This window comes from Platalea leucorodia, assembly GCF_965183815.1.
Source record: "Platalea leucorodia genome assembly, chromosome: 7".
Classification (NCBI taxonomy): domain Eukaryota; kingdom Metazoa; phylum Chordata; class Aves; order Pelecaniformes; family Threskiornithidae; genus Platalea; species Platalea leucorodia.
Genome location: NC_138829.1, coordinates 43,738,727 through 43,760,320, shown reverse-complemented (window position 1 = coordinate 43,760,320; position 21,594 = coordinate 43,738,727). Strand labels below are relative to the sequence as shown.

Here is a 21,594-nt window from a genome sequence, read left to right as displayed (position 1 = left end):
GGCCGGGCCGGGCCGGACGCGGCGGGCGGGGCGATAAGAGTGGGTGCGGGCTGGCCTTCCGCCTCAGTACGCTGGGCGGCCGTCGTCGGGCCCGTGCCGGGGGCGGCTGTGGCACCGCTGTCGCTGTTCGGCTGCGTAACTCTCCCCGGCGCGGAGCACGGCCCTTCCTTCCCCTCAGGCCCAGCGGCGGCGATGGGTTCCCGGGCGTCCACGCTGCTGCGGGACGAGGAGATCGAGGAGATCAAGAAGGAGACGGGCTGTGAGTGCGGGAGCGTGGGGCGAGGCGGGCCGGGAAATGCTGCGGGGGCTGGGCGCCCGGAGCGGGGCAGCGCCCCGTCCCCCCAGCCGGGGAGGCGCCTCGGCCAGCCGCGCCGCCGTCTGTCCCCGCGCGGCTGCGCGGCGAGCCGTGCCCGGGGCGGGCGGCCCTGCCCGGCGGGGGGAAGGCGAGCGCGACCGCCGCGGGCAGTGCCTGGACTGGGGTCCCCGCCGTCCCCAGCGACCGGGGGCGGAGATGTCTCGGAGGCCTGCGGAAACCTGGGAGACGCCTCTTGGATCGCCACCCCCCGCCGCTGCCGGTCGCCGCGCAGGAGCGGCCCTGAGGGGACGGCGGCCGCCGTCCGGGGCTGGCAGAAACCCGCGGGTCTCCTCTGGTGCTCTGCCGGTCTCCCTCTTGGCGCTGGCAGCAGCCGCCGGCTGTAAGTACAGCTGCGGGTAGCTGCCGTGCTGCTCGGGCTGGCCCGGGCGCCCCAGGGGCGGCTGCGGGGGCCGGTGTTTGCTTGGCGCATCAGGCGGCGAAAGCTGTCATCCAGGCAGCCGGCATCTGCGGGTCCCCCCGGCTGCTGGCCGCGTGGGCTGGCGGGGGAGCCCTCGCCTGGGAGCCATTGCTGTGGCTTAAGGAGGCGAAGATCGGCCGTACGGCGGCCGCGGGATCTGAGTGGGAAGGGAGAGCAGCAGTGCTCTTGGGATCCGCAGTGCTGCGTTCGGCCAGGGATAACCCGTTGGCTTTGGAAGAGTTGTCTGTCTCTCTTTCTGGTGCTGCAGTCTTTCTCCAGCAGCTCTTTTTAGCCTGAAAAAGCTCTCATTGTGTCGTAAGTTTTTTTCCAAATGTTATTTGTCTCGTAGGCTATCGCTAAAGTTGCCTTAAGGGTATTCAGAATGAATGCTGAGTGCCATTTAAAACATAAAGGAGGTAGAATAACTTGTGAAAGTTGGGTATGGTTAACTAAAAAAAGTGAAAATTCCTGCACTAGTCAGCAGTTGGGAGAGCATTATTCAAGCTGGACTGTAGTATATGGCTATTTTACCTTGTAGTATTCGATCGAGTCGTTCTCCATAAACATAAAGTACCTTAGAAAAGGTAAAACTCCGTGTTTTTAATTTGGCTCATAGAATGGTTGCCTGTCTGAGAATTCTAGTAAATACTGAGTGATAGTAAATGGAGGGCACCCTCCTAACTAGTTGGAGAGGGGAGGTCATGATATCACAGGTATCACTTTGCTGTTTGCTCCCCGCCCCCTTCAGGTAAACAAGGTCTTCCCAGATCACGTTTTTTTCCTGCTTATGCTTGCTGATCTGTCCTTGTTACAGGAAAATACTTTCCTCAGTTTTCTTTCCAACGGAAATGGTATCATATATTCATTTTAGGTGATAGTTATTTGTGTCAGGAAAATGAGTGGCTACAGAAAAGGAGTGGAAGAAAATTGAGACACTACTGGCTAGTGTAATGGACAGCTGAGTGAGTTAACATAGTTTCCGTGATCCTTTTTCCATCTGTCAAGGGAACCTTCTACAGGAAGGCTATGATAAACAAGTAGGAATGTCAAAGTCTGCTTATCCAGCAAGAACTTACTGTTTGGGTTTTTTTTTCCTTTTTAATCACAAAGATCATAGAGTAAAGGTAGCCTCACCTCCATTTATAAAGATGCTTTAAAAACCAAATCCCAAATCTGGAATGTTCTTTGAAAAGGCTTTACTTTTTTCCTCGTGCCAATATTTGATGTATTGTCGGTGTTTTATTCCTAGAATTTTACTTACATGATAGTTAAATAACTACCATTAAGATGGCTATACAGGCATTCTAAGCAATACAACTACTTGGCCCTAGTTAGCCTCTAAAATTTTTTTTTTTTTTTGTATCTTGAAAGCGGGGGAGCTTAAGGTTATGATCAACGGGTTTAAGCTTTGTGGCCTGAGTTTAGTTCATTTTCCTGTGTTTTTACTATTCAATTTTATAAGTAATACCACTTTGTTAATCAAGCATTGCTAATCTCTGACTCATGCTTGCTTGTAAGACATTACAGCATGTCTCCTTGACTTTATCAAATCTTAGCCCCCCCCCCGCCTGTAACCACAGTCTAGGAATGTGATTTTCCTCTGCCTTTTATACTTCTCTAGGTAGATGGAAAATTCCACCAAGCTCTTAGCACTGTTATATGCTTCATATAGGTGCAAATATTTATGCAAGGTACAAGGTTGGGGGAAAAAAAAAAACCCAAAACCAGAATGCTGGTTTATCTGGAACAAAGTTCACTAGGAGAATGCGAAGTTAATGTTACTGAATAGAGTGTCCTGTGGTTTGTTAGAAGCTTGATGTTGATGATACTTTACCTACTAAATAGTTTGAGAAAGGGGCTTTGTAGATGTGAAACAATTTGGCAGTACTACATGTCCCTTTTGAACTGATGTTCTGGTAAGTGCTCCTAAGGATTCTTTTTTTGGCCCCCTTACTGTGAGACATGACTTCTACAGTTCGTCTGGGATAAGTGTGAAGCACTGAACAGAACACTTAACCAATTTGATTGAGTTCAACTATGGAATTATACAACGCCTCTTGTTAAATTTTATGTAGCACAAAGCCTAATAGCTAATGATGCTAACATGAGTGATAAACCATGTGTTAATGTTCTTTAGCTGAACAGATTAAAAAGGTATCTTTTAGGGGACTTGAAGCATTGTCTTTCAAAAGCCATACAGTGACACTTAATGTCTTGAATGAGATCTAAGTTTGGATTAAAGTTCTATATTATTTTTTTTATATTGTGGTGAAAAACACTTCTTAGCATAATAAGTTTAGAAACATCTGCAAAGGTAATGTTTCCAAGGACTGAGGAATAATATGTCCACAAAAACATCTACTTAGAAACAGAAAATCTCCATCAGGTTCTCAGTAACAGGTGCTAAGCCTGAAGTTGACAGTCCTAAATCTTACATGATGTTGTATGGAAATTGTTTGCTTTGCATACAAACATTTTGAAATTTGAGTTTGAAAAAACCTTCAAGTAGTCCTAATTGCTTTTGTATTTCAGTAACAACTACAAGAAGCAGATGAGGGGTCCAGGATGTTGCTTGTCCACATTCTGTTGCAAGCTTTTGGAAAGCCATTGGAATGTAACAGTATTCAAACTATTTGGTTCACACCCTTTGTTCCCATGCTTTGAAGGAGTCTACCTAAGGATTAATAATAAACTAATGCTCATATCAGAGTTTAGGAGAAAAAATATTTTCGTGGTAACAGGTGATGGATTTTCTGATGGATATTTATATGTTTTCTAAGTATAGAAATATCATCTATTTATATGAGTTTATGCTAATGTTTTAGACAAGAGTTTCAGAATGTCTAATTGCAAAAAACTTTCTTATGATTTAACAGAAGTAAAATAGAAGGTACAGCTGCTATTCTAGAGGTCTTGACTTAAGCTTTTAGAAGGACCTTAGTGGGATAGCAGTATAGATAAAATCATGTTTCAGCTAGCTTTAAGCCCTGATTTTTAACAAGCAGTCATAAGTTGCAGATTTTGTTTCTGGTTCTCCTATGGTCAGCAGGGAATGTCAAAATCTTTATTTTGCATGAGAAGGCTCTGAAAAGTGTCTAGTGATGCAGCTCTCATGAGGGATGAGAGCCAAAAAGGAAATTATGAAAGAATACAGTGGTGGACCTGAATCATCTTCCTTTGCCATATAGCTATTATAGACTTTTTGTCTAGTATGATGTTAACAGAAACACCTCTTCTCCTGTCAGTAGCTACATACTATTTATCACATACTAGCTGTTACGGAGGTGTTCCAAAGATGGAGTTGCTGACATTAGTTTGGAAATGGTAGCTGAGTAGAATTCTCATCACCCTCTTTCTTTCCAGGGAGGAATGGGAGTAGAGGGCTTCTTACCAGAGATGTAACTCCAGGCTATTCTTTTTTCATCATCAGTTGTTGTTATTGCAAATCATACCTAAAACACTAAATCAGAAATGCAGAAATTCAAAGTCTTTAAAATACTGGTGCCTGCTTTCTATGTGTCTGTTGCTTAACTTGAAATTGAGCAAGCTGCCCAGTCTGATTGTAGAGAAGTTGCCTTAGGTGGAACTGAGTAAATTGCCCAACCCTGTGCAAAGAATGAAAGTTGCTGAGGAGACAAGGGGAAGGAAAAAAAAAAAAAAAAAAAAAAAAAAAAAAAAAAAAACAGTTGCTGGCAGGTCATCCTAAAGGAGGGAACAGTTGAACCTAAACAAATAGCTTGGAGAAAGAACAAACCTGATTAAAAAAAAAAATTGCCTCAGTTGTCACAGATCAGATAACTGCTGTGCAACCTGTTCCCAAATAAGTTTTAGCAAGTAACAAAAGCATTGTATGTACTGGTGAAGGCTTTTAAAACAATTAAATCTGAAAATGACACTAAGTCCTAGTTTAACATTGTAGAAAATCACACCTTTACTGAGTAAACATTAAAATTCAGTTCAGTCTTATTTCATGTATTTATTAACTTCATCTGAAGAGGCTCTGAAAAGCCAAGATCTTCTGTAGGACATTCTTTCAGTGTTGAAGGAATTGCTATTCTAGATAGGTTTAACCCACTCCCATCATGGACTGTTCTAAAGATCTAGATGTCTAGTATCTTGGGTTGTCTAATATCTCGGTAATGTTGACACCATGATGCTAAACTTAATACTGGCTTTGGAATTTCTGTTTCAAATTGCAGATTTAAAAAGTCTGCACTAACTTTCTGCTTGCTTTGTGTCCCAACTCCCTCCCAAACTTCTTTAGAAATAGGCTTTTTAATTTTTAACTCAGTGTCCTAGAAGCCTGGAAATGACTTTAGTGAACCCCAATACAAACAAACTGTTTAGATTCAGGCAGTCCTGTAAAGGAAGAAGAGTGATCAGATGTAAAGTCTCTCTGGCCACTTTCCAGATGCACAGAAATTGAGTACACTTTCCATCTTTAGGTGGAAAAAGACAACAGGAGTAGAGATAAGCAAAAGAGAAGGGAAGATACTACAGCAGACGTCTGCGGTGTCATGAATAATGTAGAGGTCATCAGTGGAGGCTGTGTCCAGATTATTTCTAGCCATGAAGGAATTAAGGGAAATACTGTGGAACTGTGAATCAAATACTTTTTTTCTCTTTAATTGCCATTTACTGAATCAGATAACCAAAGAATGTTACAGTCAAAAAATATAGACAGGTAGAAGTCAGACAGATTTTTGAAGAATGGGCTTATTTGTGGATTCTTGACTTTAAGATGCAATTTACAGCTCATGAAGTCCCTAAACTGCTGATTGCTATGTGCTTCTAATGTAACTTGTTTTGTGCAATCTTTTCTTTTGAACACAGCTTCTGGCAACAGGGTAGTTTAGTGTAATGAGGTCTGTTCCTATGAGGAATCATTGACATGCTAATTTGTTTTTTCTTTCTTTTCTTCAGTCTCCCACAGTCAAATCACCCGCTTGTACAGCCGCTTCACCAGCCTAGACAAAGGAGAAAATGGCACTCTTAGGTGGGTATCTCACCAATTCAGCCGTCCTTGCTTTGACACATATCTGTAATGGTGGCTCGCTGTTGCAGGATGCCTGCATGTTTTCCTCATATGGTGAATCAGTGAGGCTACTATACAACAGGTTCTTTCATACCTACTGTTGACACGGACATTCAAGTTTGTTCCCTTCTATGAAAGGTCAGGAGAAATCTGATTGTTGAACTGAAGTGCTCTAAATACCAATTATCTTTACTGTAGTGCTGAAGGTTTGTAGCAGTTAATACAAGAAAGGTCAGATTTCGTATTCAAGGTCTTACAACAAATGTGTAGAAATGTTAAAGCATGTGTTTAGGTTGTTCTGTCTTACCTTTCTTTATATGTTGCTTCTAATAATTATTACAAGAATGGTTCCACTATATCCTTTTCATCCTGGCTTTCGTAACAAAAATATTATTTGTTTTTGGGAGCATGAGCTCTTAATATGTCTTTTAACACTACTTTGATCTGTAAGCCCTTTACTATTTTTAACTTTGCACCTCTTGTGGAACACCCATGTCTACTAGTATGCTCAGAAATAAAAGAAAGAGCTGGAACCGAGTCACTGTGACTAAACAAATGAACATTTTATTCTTTAAAGTAGTAGTGCAGGATATTCAAAGACTTTTAAAGTGTTTGTCTTCTATCTACAATTTGAAAACTACAGAAGTGAACCAGTTTCTTACAACTTAATCAGTTAAATAAAGATGAGGCTTAAACTTCATCTGCAAAACATTTTTCTCTTTGATGGACTGAGTCTGCTGGAAAGAGTATTCTCAACTGAAAGGTAAACTGTAGTGGGATGATTGCCTGTTAAAATATGTCTATGCCTGCTGTCTTTGTTTCCAAAAGCCTTCCTCACTCTGTTTTTTTGTGTTGCATACTGGTACTGGTTTGCTTTTTATTTACTGAACTAATTGGGAATTCTGATTGTATTAAATTGCTTATTATTACTCTCTTTTGATGTTGCCTACAGATTACATTAGTATTGTGGAAACATATGACAAATAAGAGCTGTTAATGATTGCACCAGGGGCGCAATTTTGTGACCAGCATAGTTGGTCTAAGACTATACTGCCATTGAAAGTCTGTTGCTTTTCTGTGTTGATGTTGGTACTCCAGGCTCATCTTTGGAAACTAACCTACAGCTTTGAAAACTTGCCAAGCAAAACAACAAAAAAGGAATCTGATCAGTTTTCAGGTAGATATTGTTTCCCATTCACCATGTAGCAGCATATGCCAGAACCAGTGCACAGGGAAGCTGGAGAGAATGCAGGAGAGAGTAGGAAGGGGAAAGGGACCTTGTAGCATAGTATACGGGGTCTGGCTGAGCTGGAGTTAATTTTTTTTCATAGCAACTCCATCCCAATCAAAGCCAGTGAACATAGATTCAGGGATCACCTGGGGTTTTGTATATGATCTTGCATAATGTGATCATAGGATGCACTATAAACCCATAAAAGCTAGACCTGCTTATAAAGCAACCTAACTATAAAGCTAGAATCACTGCTTAGAAGATGAAGGTGACAAGTTGTAAGATACACTCTTTGGCAGTACCGCTGGCTTCCTGCAGTTTCCTTTCCTGAAGGAAATATGCAGTTCCTTCTGGTGCCACAAATTGCTGAGTTCTCAGTTAACATTTAAGTAATTGGTTGTGGAGTTGTACAGTAAACAGGACTACTGAGTGATTATTTTTGGTTAAAAATACTCTCCCTCCCCTTTTGGTTTGCGTAGGTATTTTTAAGCTGACTCCAGTGATTTGGACTGTGGCTATACTGTAAATATCTGGACTTGCACAGCTGAAGGGATGACAAAATGAATTGTGGGTGTGGAAACAATTGGCTTGGGATGGGATGGGCAGGAACTTCTTAAGCCCACTCTGTCATGGAAGCCAATGTATCATATAAATTGCAGCATTGGCTAATTGGCAATTGTGACATACAGGTCAGCTGATGATATTGTAGGTAAGGTTAATAGTGCTTATGAGTCAAAATTAAGTTGCTTAAAAGAAAAACACAACAGCCTCTTCAGACTTTGCATGTGGGTTTAATCTTTGCTGATGAATAAAGGTGATGGCTGCCAGACTAGCACAATTTGAACATAGCACGTGTTCTTCCTCAACTCCTCCCTCCAACTTTAAATTCACCTGTTGAGTGCATAAAGTTTGTATAAACTTCAAAGTGATTGTACTCACTTTACCAAGAGTAATTAATTAAATATGCTATGAATGTCTGTTGCACAATGCCTAGTTTCATCGTGTTATGTATCAGAAGGAGTTTGACTTTCGTTGTTGATAATCATGTGGTACTTGGGGAAAGGAAGTGAAGTTTGTTTGGAAAAATCCCAGCAACTGTGCAAACTGTGATCCATTAACTTGCAGTCTTGGCCTCTAAGCATAGGCTGCTCCCAAACGTGGCTGGCTTAGAGCGGCATTCAAATTTTGAAGCCTGTCCTGGCACCTACAATATGTGGAAACCATTAAGTTTAAGTAATGGAAAACTACTTCCTGAAAAAAAACAATGAGGGAAGAGTATTAACTACAGCTTGGAAGGTCATAAATGTTGGTTTCTGAAATACTGATCAAAGAGAACTTGCTACTTTGAGACAAGCGAGATGAAGTTATCACTTGCTTACTACTGCCAAACAGTTTAGAAGACGTCTTCTGTTTGTTTCCCGTGAGCAAGAATGATTATTTCCATAAGGATGAGTTATATCTTTGACTTACAAAACAGACATGACTGAAATCACTCATGTGACTATGATCAGGAAAAGAAGTGTTAGGCAGTTCTTTATGGCATGAAATAAATCTTTAAATGTGTACCACCCTTCTGAAGAACAGGAAAAGCTGTATTGTCCTTCTTATCTACCCATTAAAAATGGGCAAGGTAAAGAGCACTTTGTACAGAAGATCTGGTAGATGATGATTAATCCTAGTGGTTAGAGAAGACAGGTAGTTAATTCTGGAACTATAATCAAAAGCTGAAATCTTTCCTAGCCAGATGTTTCTATCCAGTGTACCTATGTGCACTTTCAAGGCACTTTCTTTTTACAGTGTTACATAAATGAGATGTAAGAGAAGGGCATTGATGGAGACAAAACTTCACGTGCCTTGTTTTGGCTTCCGCCTCCCCCATCTTATCCTCTAAATGACTACAGCCATGGTTACTGATTAATTCTTATAAATTCTTTAAAAGTGTAGAAAAGTGTTATATTTTTCCTAAGCTTTACTTTTCCTAAACAAAATGAGTAAGCTCCCTCAGACTCGCACCATCTGAATTAAGCCAGGTGGTAAAAGCCAGGACAAAACTGTTCCTTTGAAAATTCTTTTGTCATCTTTGATTTCAATATTGTGACATCCTGAGTTGCCAAAATAAAAGGTTGATACCCTTGAATGTCCATAGCTATATCTAAATTGTGAAATCCAAAACATACTTGCTCTGCCTACATCCTAACTATAGGTCAGGAGGAAACCAGTGTGCATGTTTTCTTCTTTACATTCTGATTTCCAAGATGAGGAAATTGAAGCATGTCAGCAGGATAAGCATGTGCTCAGTTCAGTAAGTCTCCTTGTTGGGCTGGTACTGAAGTGCCACACAAGAATACATCTGCTCCAAAATTCATCTACTAGTAAGTAGCTCTAGACAGACATGTATAGAGCTATAAAAAGGAGATACTTGTCTAAACTGCTACTTTTGCATGTAACTTTTGCATGGAGCCTCCCACTTACAGTAGTTTCTCCTGCACTGGGGAAATGACAGGTTAAGCACATCAGATGTATTTTTTACTGTACAGCAATTGGTGTAGCCTGGTGAGTGTGGAAGAAGGAAGGGAGGGCAAGTATTCTGAAAGCTGATACATGAGGAGAATAGACACACTGAGCTGTTTATACCTATCTCGTGCTTATGAAAGCTGTTCATAAGATGGTGTCTCCTGGAGAACTTCAGAAAGCCTCTGATCCTGAGAGAAGGGTAACGACAGCTAGCTGGGCCATCTGTTAATCTTTGTCAGTGAATTGAATCATCTCCATCTGGCAAGATTTCAAAGTAAAACATAAAACCTAGCTCTCTGAACATGGAATTCTTTACCTTTGCTTAAGAAAATGCAAAGGATTTCTAGCTTTATCTGAAACAGACAAGACAGACAGGATATGGGTTTGGATTGGAGAATGATAGGGTAATAAAATAGTCTATACTTCTGTCCTCGACCATGTTTTATTCACACTGCTTGCCCCCCCCCCCCCCCCCCCCCCCCCGCCCCAGGTCGCTCATCTAATTATCACCTTTACCTTTAGTGTACTTCTTGGCCTAATGTTTATAAACCAATTACTCCTCCAATGGTTAAGTGACTTTTAAAATTTGTGTAGAGCATGTGTAAGGATGAAATTAGATGAGATGGCTGATACAGCTGTGAAGGAAGAGGATATCTATCCTCTTTACCTGTCATTTCTCCAGGGTCCCAGTACCTCTCTGTCAGCCATGGTGCTGTTAGGTTTTTGAAGTTTTTTTGAACTGGTTCAAGTTGCTAATTCAACAGAAAGATAACTGGGAGGATGGAGAGGAGGAAGGTGGGGAGCTTTTTGGTAGGTTAGTGGGATACATTAGACCACCAAAAGGTCTGATGAATGACAAAGCTAACGTTGGCAAGGGAAGGGAGCAATGAAACTCCTTCAGTAGTAACCTGTTAAATCTGTTTGACTATCTTGCATGATACACCATACTACTTTTAATTATTTGCCTTTCTCAAGTAATTTCTTGTTGCTTATATCCTCTGGACATTTTTCTTCTCCTCTGCCACTTCTGTTTCGCATATGGTTTGTTTTCTCTTCATTGTTTTACTTTCCCTCAGCTCTAGATAGCCCTACCCTCCTCATCCCTTGTTGAGGGATCAGTACTTTCTGCTACTATGTAGAAGTAAAAGAAGGATGAACAACCAGAAATAACGGAAGAAAAAAAGGGTCTAGTAGGTTTCTTGAAGCCTTTGGGATAAGGCAGAGCCACCTTTACGGTAGGGATCTGCTATGTGCCTTGGAGGGTATACTCATGCTTAGAAATACTTGTCTGATTTAGAATCTACAAATTCCTTACTGCTAAGTATGTCTAAGTGTGAATGCACTGGCATATATGTTAAATGGTTGGCCTGCATAATGATAACATGCAGTTGAAGGTTGCTTTGTGTGTTATGTTTAAGCAAGGATTTAACAGAAGCCAGGTTTCTGGAAAGCTGTGTTAGAAGAGCCTTGTTGCTATGGCACATGAACGCAGAAGTAGAGGGCATTGCATTTCCTGTAAGCTCCAGCCTCAGCCAGGTGAAGTTGGTCCCTAATGACTGCAGGAAGCCTTAGTTTATAAAGTAGAGAATAACTTGGATCATGCATTCATTTACTTTTATGGCCGTTGCAGCTATTTCAATTATAACATTCACTCAGTAATGTGCTCTTAATAAGCAAAAATAGTCTACTGCAATCCTGATAATGACAGGGCAAATAGATTTGAAACCTAGGGAGTTATATGTGGTTAATTGTTAATCTCCTGTTAGAAAGCAGAACTGGAGGCTGAAATGCTGAGTGTAAATTGAGGCTCAATACTAAGAAATAGTGATACACAAGTAAAAAATTCTGAAGCATTAGGATTTTGCCCGAAGTGGAAGAGAGGGCAGTTGCTGCTTTTAGTTTGTAAATGTTAGCACTGACACTGAAGTCCTGTTGTTAAAATTTTGTTACTAGGACGTAGGTTTTCCACATCACTGCATCTCTTGCCTAAATCACTAATGCATACTTTGCCCTTCAGCTATAGCTTGAAATGCAACAGTCCTGAAGGGTCTGGTCACAAGCTGATCATGTTATACATATGTTAACTTTGCCCATAAAAAATAATTCAGACCTGGTCAGAGGAGAAGTTTGCTGGAATAGCTTAAATATATGGTCAGGTCGCTCTATTAGAAGGTCAAACAGTTTAACCATGTTGTAACAGATACAATATAATTGGGATTCTTTAACAGTGCTGTGGTGTGACTGGGTGCAAGGAGTGCTTTGGCATGCATTTAAAACTAGAACGTCTTGCTCCTGTGCCTTTCCCAGGCTAGACTAGTAATAAGGTTGGCCAGTTCCTTTCTTCCCCTGTCTTTAAGATCACAGTATTATGAAAGGCCAGTATACTTAAATAACCTCAAAATCTGTGTTTACTTTACTCTGTCAGGTTTTTTTGTGTAATAACATCATGAATCAAACCTTGTTGCTGATTCATTTAGTGAGCATAGGTTTCAAAAGCACTAAGTATTTAGTAACCAAGTTTGAGACTTTGAGCTAAACTTCAAAAACAGCAGGACAGCATTTGACTTGAAGGGAATTGCCGATGTTTCTGGAGACTGGGCAGGAAATGTCAAGTTATGCATCCAGACAGAATAGATTTTTTTTTTTTTTACAGCCTTACCCTATTGCTGTTATCTTTGCAATTTAAAACCTAGATGATTATGGAGTACATTTTGTACTAACTGATAAATTGCTGTGCTCTGTTGGGGGGGGACGACGGACGACACAAACCCCAGAAAACCCAAACCTGTTGACTGAAGTATTCACTAAGACACACTTGGTGTGTCTGCCTTGTTCACACCAAGATTATCCCACTTTCCTGTTAGTGACATTCTATTTGGTTGAAAGAAAAGAAAAATTATTAGTGCAACTCTAATAATAGAATGAACCCTATGTTCTTGTGATACTGATCTAAAATGTGTTTACATCAGTACAGCTTATGATGTCTTCCAGATCACAAAAAGCTATAACAGTGTAAGCATAGCTGTGCTTATACTATACTGTGTACATATAATCATAAGCAGAAAGGAGAATGGCTGGCAAGAGCGGTGAGTATTTGCAATGTACTGGTGAAGTTACATCTGGTGTACAGGCCCCTGTCAAAGTCTAAATTTACTACGTTAAAACAGGGGCGCTGCTTGGTTGAAGCAAAAATAATCTGAAATTTGGCATTTATAATAAGATATAAAGTTGTTGCATTAAAGAAACAAACAAAATCTATTAGAATATGCAGGTCACCTGTGGTATGTTTGGAGGAGTATGGTATTGTCCAAGGAGCTGGAATGGGGTAGTCTGGAAAAATCATACTGACTCAAATAATTCTGTACCAAAATAATTATTAAAAAAAAAAAGTTCATTTTCATTTTGAAGCCATATTTTCCTTCAGTGTAATTTCAGAAGCTTTCCTTAAATTGCAAACTAGTTGGCATCATTGTAGGAAGGTTTGTAGCGCAAACAATGTTAGCATCTGAGAAGTGCTGTTAACATGATAAATGAACACTACTAGTCTGTAATGTAATACAGGCTTGGCATTGTCTTTTGCTTTGTTTTGTGCCATTAGTCATAGAGAAAACATAATTTAAAGAATTACATTTTAAAAACCACCAAGTATCTTGCTGCAGAAATAGAACCCAATGGATGTTTTACTGTGAATTCTTTTTAAGCAACTTTTTTTCCTCTGACTTCAACTTTATGCAGACTTCTTGTGTTCTTGCTTTACTTAGCCGTGAAGACTTCCAGCGGATTCCAGAGCTCGCCATCAATCCACTGGGAGACAGAATTATCAATGCCTTCTTTCCAGAAGGGTGAGTTCCAATGGGCTGAATTTGCAAGCAGGCATAAAATTTGTAGTTTGTTAGAAGTTTTGATAGGAGTGAAATGCTGATAATTAAAGCACAGAATTTGAGTTTACTAGTAACTGAACACCTCAAACTTGTCATGAAATGTGTGTGGGTATGTTGATTCCTCAGCATGTTTTTCATTCTGTAATGAGAAATACTTCACAATCTTACAAGAGTTTTGTGTGCTTTATTCATTGACAAACTCAGGATTCATGTCACAGTTCTCCACTCTTCTTTCTATGCCGCTGAACACTTCAGAGAAAGTCAAGGGCATGTATGAACTTTGGTTCTTAAAGCAAACTTGTAGCAATACTATTTTATGCTAAGCAGTATTGCAGTTAACTAATTCAGACTAGTTTTTCACCTTTTAGCCTCTAAGTATATGTTTGTTATTAGATCAGCTTTTTTTGTTTGCTTGTTTTTAGTTTTTGATCACATTTAAGACATGGCTTATGGCACTTCTAACATAAATCCAAAGAGATGATCAAATTTGCAGTACTGTCTCTCTTCGTTATACCTCTCTAGATTGTTCTATGTAATCTCCTGCTGTTCTTGAACACATTTGTCATTACTGACTGATGAAGATCAGATTGTCTAATCAAGTCATAATATCAGCTAATACCAGGCAGGGTTTCCTGAATAGAAAGCAGGAGTCCTGGAAAGTACTTACGTAGCTGGTTCCCACAGAAACTGTAGAGAAGAGAGCTATTTGTCAGGGAACAGTGATCGATGGCTGCCCCACAAGCAGGAGGCAAGGGTGACAGTGGAGCTGGCAGGGGCGATGTACTTGCTGACAAAGGGCATAGCACCTGAACAAGAAAAGCAGAGCAGGTCCAGTGACTGTTGTCCTGTCAGCCAGCAGTCCAGTGGTTGCCAGACAAGTTGGCAGTGGTGAAGCAAGTCTTAGGTCAATCCAGGGAATCAGAGTCCAGATCAGCAAGATACATTGCCAGACTCAGGCATAGCTGTGGGATAGCTCAGGCAAGGGCCAAGGGTGAGGGCTTGAGCTTAAATAGAGCTTGTAGGCAAGGGCAGGGGAGCCCTCAACAAGACTTCTCACTGCTGCTTTTTTTTACACATCATACTTCACAACAGTGTGATCCCAGGTTGCCATTGCATTGTGTCAGAGCTGCGTTTGAGCGTAGGGAGCCAAACCCTGGGGAGGTGGGAGTGAAGAGTCTGTATGGTGTTAATGCTTTAGACATTCATACTCTCTGCTGAAATAAAGAACTTGTATAAGCTAAGCTAAAACTGACCTGCTGAAATGCTTACCCAGAGAGGACCAGGTGAATTTCCGTGGATTCATGAGGACACTAGCCCACTTCCGACCCATAGAAGATAATGAAAAGAGCAAAGACCAGAACGGACCAGAACCACTGAACAGCCGAAGTAACAAGCTCCACTGTAAGAAATGTGAACCTTCCTATAGAAACAATTACTTTTTTTATTTTTCTGTGAAGAGAGTGAAGGGGCTTGGGGTCTTCTGTACAGTTGTTCCCTGTGGAATGGTATTGACTAATACCCGATTTGTTTTTTAAATTAACTTGCAAGCTTACTTGTTCAGAATGTCAACAATTGACGCATTCTTGTATTGGAATTTGGTGGAATTGGTTGAATCTTGAGTAACGTATATGCTTTTCCAAACATCTCGTAACAGAGGTGTTGCAAAATGGTTTGCATCCAAAGTTATTTCAGATTTAGAAGCCACATCCCATACATGAATGGGCTTTTCTGCTTCTTTATCCAGGTTTCTATATAATGCAGCGCTTTTTCCTCACCTTCAACTGAGTACTTTCTTGAGTACTGCCTACAGTATGAGCAGAATGCTCTCGCTCACTAATCAAAGCTGGCAACAGTCCTCAGAGCACTTAAAATTTCTGTCATATCTCATCCAGAATATAGTCAAAGAGAATGAATGGTAATGTAAAAACGGTTGGCTCTGAAGTTAAAGGATTGAATGTATCTTAGTGGTAATTATATTTCCATGACTTGGGGCTTTGAAGAAATACCTCTGCAAGCAGAGTGCTTGTGGAAGCACTCATACCGAGCGCTTAAGTAAGATTTGTTCACTTCTTGGCAATAATGCTATTCCTGTATGTGGTAATAACACTTTATGGAACTGAACATGAATTTTATGGTGAATTGAAATTCTAAGCTAATTCTCTTAAAATGATTTATGAATACCATTTTCTTTTTTAGATAAATGTATTGTTATGAAGAAAAATAATGGCACTTGAATTAAGCTGCTTGTTATTTTCTTCCCTGTAGTTGCTTTTCGGTTATATGATCTAGATAAAGATGACAAGATTTCCAGGGATGAGCTGCTTCAGGTAAATAGCACAGGGCTGCTTTGAATGACTCCATCGTGACCTTCTCTGTGACCTTACACCCATTTAGAATGAAGAGGGGAGTTACAACAGTCTTCCCAAAAGAACTCCTGAAGGAATTTGGTGGCTAATTGCTTATCTCTGGTTTAAAGCTTTAGATATGGTATGAGACTTTAATCTCATTTGATAGCCCAGGCTGTTCTGTCAGACTGGGAATGCTAGATTCAGGTTCAAACCAGAGCGTTAGGTTAAGCAGATCCTATTGGAAACAATACCTAAATATCCAACAAATACACTAAGCCCTTTAAGAACTACCTTCTATAACTTTCAAAGGTGCTTCTAACAGGGCTTCACAGGGACAGTCCTTGAGCTGGATTAGGTTGTTTGCCTGATCCTCTGTGCATCGTCTCAATAGAAAAACACTTCTTGAAATTGCAGCAAAGGTAATCAAAGTTCATCAGCGCTGCATATATATGAAACTAGGCTTGAGCTAGGAGTAATTACATACTACTAATCCTGGGAAGCAGACATGGCAATTTGTGGTTCCTGATGCAGGACAAGGATTTGCTTTTCACTGAAACTGCCCTCTTCTATTTGCACAGAAAATGCTTTACTCACTGTAGAGAGTAATGGCAGTTATCACTTGACCATACACTTACAAGATTCCTGTAGGCAACTATCTCAAACAGCAGATATTCCATCAAATGTTGATATGTTTTGTGGGGAAAAAAAGACAAAAGTATTGGAACAAAACGTACTCATTCCTAGTTCCAAAAGCTTTCTCAGACTTCTACCTCTTCCTGCTGCCTAGTGAAAAAGCGGGATTCTTTGTCAAAAGTGGCAACAAAGGAAGCTGTCTTTCCTGAAAGCCTTGATGTTCAAAGGACAAATAGAAGTCTGTCTAGAAATTACTTCCATGGAAACCCTCCAGGGTTGTTCTTGTATGGTGTTATTTTGACAGTATACATGAGAAAACAGCACTAAGAATACTTCTGTTTGTGTTATTTTGTTTTATTAAAAAAAAAAAATCATCAGGACTTCTGTATGTTACAGGTATTACGGATGATGGTTGGTGTAAACATTTCAGATGAGCAGCTGGGCAGCATTGCTGACAGGACAATCCAGGAAGCTGATCAAGATGGGGATAGTGCCATCTCCTTTGCAGAGTTTGTAAAGGTTGGTGAACTACATATTTAATGACTGAATGAAACTGCTCAGTAATGGGCAAGTCATTCAGACTTAAATGCAAATGGAAACAGAGAGGAAGTCGTTCAGATAGTCCTGCCTGCATTTGGGCAGAGCAAGCCTTCTGCTAGCTCTTTTTCTTCCCTTCTTTATCAGGACTTTTTTATACTGTCAGGGTACTAATAATTAGTCCATATGTTTCTTCATACTCTTACATGAACTATAGCACTGAATATACTGCAGAATTTTCACTTCTTTTGCAACCACTTCTTTCTACAGAAGTAGCCTGGCTAGCACAGTTACAGCAGAGTAATTCTGCAGCTGTAATTGTGCTGATCAGTTTTCACTTGTAGGTTTTATCCGTTAGCAACACAACTAATACCAATATTCAAATTCCTAGCTCTAGTCCTTTGAATTACATCTTTTGTTAATCAGAAATGAGTAATAGTAAGGAGCCATTATATAGTCAGTGGAGAAAGTTGTCCTATAGCAGAACAATTCAACTACCTAATGGGATGGTATTGACAAGAGGAACCAGAATCATCTTGGAGGTAGACAAAGATAGGACAAGAAGCAACAGAAACAAGTTGCAACATGGGGAATTCTGGTTAGCTATAAGGAAAACTTTTTACCAAGAGGATGATCATAGGTGCTGAAGATGTAGAACCTCCTTCCTTGGAGATATTTAAAACTTAACTGGACAAGGTCCTGATCTAGCTGGCCCTGCTTTAAGCAGGGGTTGAGGGAGTTGGACTAGAAGACCTCCAGAGGTCTCTTCAATCTTAAATTACTCTGATCTTGGAACACTGAAGTCTACTGCCTGAAACGGTCTGGAGCAGACTAATGTCTTTGTTCCTCAGTGTTAACAGCAATTCAGTGAACGAAGCTGCCACCCCAGTTTTACAATGATCTGCATTAGTGATGCTGTTGTCTTGATTTTTAGCTCTTCAATAACTGCTCATGCCTCTTCCTCTACTCCGTTCTCCCTTCTGTTTCCCAGCCATGCATTCCCACACAATCTAAACTTGGGGAATCCAAGCCTTTCTGGGCTGTTGGCAGACTGAAACTGCATTAGTTACATTTTGGTTGACAGCCTTCTTCCAGCTTTAATGGCTGAAGTTTCCTTCCTTGGAAGGACCTTAGCCCAGAATGAAAAACAGCACTCTCTAGATGAAAGACTGGCATGCCAAATTGAAGACATCCCATGTTCCTGCCCATTTCCTGTATACTAGAGTAAGAAACCTTGTAGGAGAGAAGTATGTACAGTAACTTAAGTAGCTGTTTCTGAATTTTATTGCAGGTTTTGGAGAAGGTGGATGTAGAGCAGAAAATGAGCATTCGATTTCTTCACTGATGGATGGAGAACCTATTCCTTTCTACCCCTACTGTATAATGAATAGAACTTCATTTTCTCCTTAGCACCTTCCCCCAGAGCATTGCTACTGGTGCATATACAATACATCTCCAAACCCTCCCTGATTTGTTCTACCAATGTGAACATTCCTTGTGCATCAGGAACAAAGGGAAATGGCTGCCATGCAACTTGGAAAGGAGCATTTTTTTTTTTTTAAATTGTTTCCTTCCATTTTTTTACCCTTTCTCCCTTGTCTCCTTCTGCACTACTGTTTAAGCAAAAATGTCTCTCCTTATGTACTGCTGTTTAATCTACAAACTGATTCTTCTGAGCTCTGAATCTGAGAATGGAAAAACAGGAACATGCCACAGAAGCACCCTCTGAAACACTTTGGAGACAAGCATCTACTCAACTACTAGGTGCAGTGATAATGATTCACTTTTGCTTCCAGTAGCAACACCACACTACAGCTGCCTTTTTTTTTTCCTTTCCCATTTGGCTCTTTACATGTAGATTTTTTTTTTTTTTCTTCCTTGCTTCCAAATCTGCCTTTTACTTGAGGACTTCTCAATTTCTATGGCTTCATTGTACAACTAGCACTGAATGCGTGATGATAGCCTAGAGTACTTTAAAGTACTGTGAATAGATTTTATTCTTTGTGGGATGAATTCACAGGGACAATAGGAGAATCTATGGTGGGGACAGGCTGTGGTGTCCTCAGAAGGAATAGAAGTTCTGCACTAAGTCACTTAAATTGTTCCAGCAGCAGATGCAGAAATTTGTTTCCTTCCTTTGAGTAGCTTGCAGGCTTGACAGCCACTGGACCATGAAGTGCCATCTCCAGGTTGCTTTGCTCTAGGATCCCTCCGCTCATCAAAGTGGTTTTGCCTCTGAAAATGTAAACTTGTTTACCAGTGTACATAATGCAAGAAAACTAGTCATGCCAAAATCTGGATTTGTAGTTCTGTCACTGGCCCCTGGCAATAGTGTCATGAAACATAGTACTCTCTCTTCCCCCCCCCACCCCCCCTCTGTCCCCCCTCTTTTAAATCATAGTGGCCTGGATAATCAGTAATTCTTTACATTTTCCAGTATGGAAGTCCTGGTCTGTTAGATTTGTGTTGAGGGTGGTAGCTGTATTTATGAAAGCTCCAGCATAAGAATATCATTTGCAGAAGTACATATTATCCCAAATATTTCAGAATATTTTTCTCCACAAATCTCTTTGCAAGTGCAAGATGATTAATACCATTAATATTGATCTCTTGAATTTATCACCATTATAACTTTGATAATACAAAACATAATTTTCTGTGGCTAGATTGGCAAATAATCTCATCTAGTTCAGCTGGAGCATCATATAGTCTGGGAGGTCCTTCCAATAAAACCAAAAATCCCTGGGAGCTTCTTCATTGAAGAATCAGTGTTAAAACTGCTTCTCTATGTCATGTGTTAACACTTTTATAAATACTTACCAGTATCAAACTACCCTCAAATGTGCATTTCCTTTTTTCTCAGTTCCTTTAATCATTGCTTGTGTTAAAGAATAACATGCAAGTCTCTGAAGGATTTTTGATTTGTTTTAAATTAAGGAATTGCAAAGTGAAATGCTGGACTTCATTGTTTTGCAGAGTGCAGCACAATTCCGGGAAAAAATGTAAATTGAAAACCTCTACTCTGTATAAGAAAGAAACATTATAGTTTTATGACCATGTCATGTAAAATAGGAATGTAACAATGTTAACAGATTGAAAAGTAAATAAGTGTTGGTAGGCTTTGTGCTCTGCTTAAAAGTAGGTGTTGCTCTCTTCTGGCTCTATAGTTGTAACCTACAGTTGTGCCTTATTGTCCCAGTGAGACTGGATATTGTATTTATCAATCCATAAATAAACCCTCCACCGTATTAAAAAAAAAAAAAAAAAAAAAAAAAACCTATTCCTGTATGGTAATTGACTATCCTTTAATGACTGGAAAAGTTAAATACCAGTAGAATGGTGCTAGCAGGTCTTACAGATCAATTTTCTATTGTTTTATTAGTTATTAGTGCAAAAATGAGCTCCAGAAGAGGACATGCACTCGTAGTACTACATTATAGATCCCCCTACAACATGAATATTGCACCTCTCCATGATTCCAAACTAGGCTTTTTTTTTTTTTCCCCCCCTCCCCATAGTGTTGTTCTAATTAAAGGGTATATAATACTAATGCTAGTTTGTGACATTATAAGCCCCACCTTAGAAATCAGGTATTTATGCTAATGTGCTTTAAGGTGAACACAAATACTCTAACAGGTGCACAGCAAAAAAAAAACCACAACCAAAACAAAACCCAACTAACCCCCCCCACAATAAAAACACGCCCAGTTGTCAGAATCTAACTTTGCTGTAAGCTGTATAAATCACATGGAAGCCATTGAGTATCATATTCAGTGTTCTGAAATCTACATATTTAACATGTAACTTAAAAGGTGGTAGACAGTAAGAGAAGTTTTACAAAGCTGAGATCTTACATTTATCTTAAATTTAAAATTGTCCAAAACTAAGCTGTACAGATATCAGCAGATCTCCACAAAAGTAGTATTTTTGGCATACCTGATTGCTTGTAGAAATTAAGTCGTCTTGAGAACAAAGGTCATCTTTGAAGGTTAAAGTCTGGAAGAGGGATGAGATTATCAGCTCGAGGGCAAAACCACTTAATATTTCATCTTTGCCTTTTGAAAAAAGCAGTGTATGGGATCGGTATTTAAGTGCAGATGAACCATTTTCCAGTCTACTGGCAAAGAGGAAGTAAAGTCTATTTTCAAATCCGCAGACTCAAGTTATATGTTATATTGAGAATTTCTGGATGGTTGGCTGCATGCAGCCAATTAGTTTTCATTAACTATTAGAGTATTTTGAAGACAAGAGAAAGCAGAAATAGGTTTGATAGCTAATCAATAGTGAAAGGTGGCAAATGAGTTGACTTAAATAGCTACAGGCCCATGAGCTTGGCATCAAGTCTGGGCAAAACAAAAGAATCTCAGTACAGGATTTGACCCCTGAGGAGCAGAAATAAAAGTAATGTTGGTTTCCATAACTTTACAATGGAAAATTACTTGAAAGGTCTGCTTCCAGTTCTTTGAAACGACGACTTTGGTTGTAAGTACTGCATTGATGTCGTCTTTAAGTTGGCAGAAGTGTTTCATTTAAGCTGACAATCTGCATTAAAACACTACATAGTAGAAAAGCGTGCATTAAATGGATTAAGATTTCAACTGAAATGGCTCGTAGTAGTTGTCTGTGATGAATCACGGTTAAA

At 40.0% G+C, this 21,594-nt stretch overlaps 1 protein-coding gene across 1 annotated transcript; it reads left to right on the top strand.

Moving 5' to 3' along the window:
* The first annotated feature begins 30 nt into the window (after nt 1-30).
* Nucleotides 31-20,228, top strand: CHP1 (calcineurin like EF-hand protein 1). Its single transcript, XM_082317530.1, has 7 exons — nt 31-259; nt 5,697-5,769; nt 13,315-13,395; nt 14,708-14,835; nt 15,700-15,761; nt 16,812-16,934; nt 18,244-20,228. Exons 1-7 carry the CDS (start codon nt 193-195, stop codon nt 18,295-18,297), a joined length of 588 nt encoding a protein of 195 aa, XP_082173656.1. The 5' UTR covers nt 31-192; the 3' UTR covers nt 18,298-20,228.
* The last annotated feature ends 1,366 nt before the right edge of the window (nt 20,229-21,594 follow it).

Excerpts from the sequence above, each read along its gene's own strand:
- CHP1 (XM_082317530.1), top strand. The coding sequence starts at position 193 with ATGGGTTCCCGGGCGTCCACGCTGCTGCGGGACGAGGAGATCGAGGAG. Across the intron at positions 14,836-15,699 it reads CCGAAGTAACAAGCTCCACT|TTGCTTTTCGGTTATATGAT; the intron begins GTAAGAAATGTG and ends TCTTCCCTGTAG. Across the intron at positions 15,762-16,811 it reads CCAGGGATGAGCTGCTTCAG|GTATTACGGATGATGGTTGG; the intron begins GTAAATAGCACA and ends TGTATGTTACAG.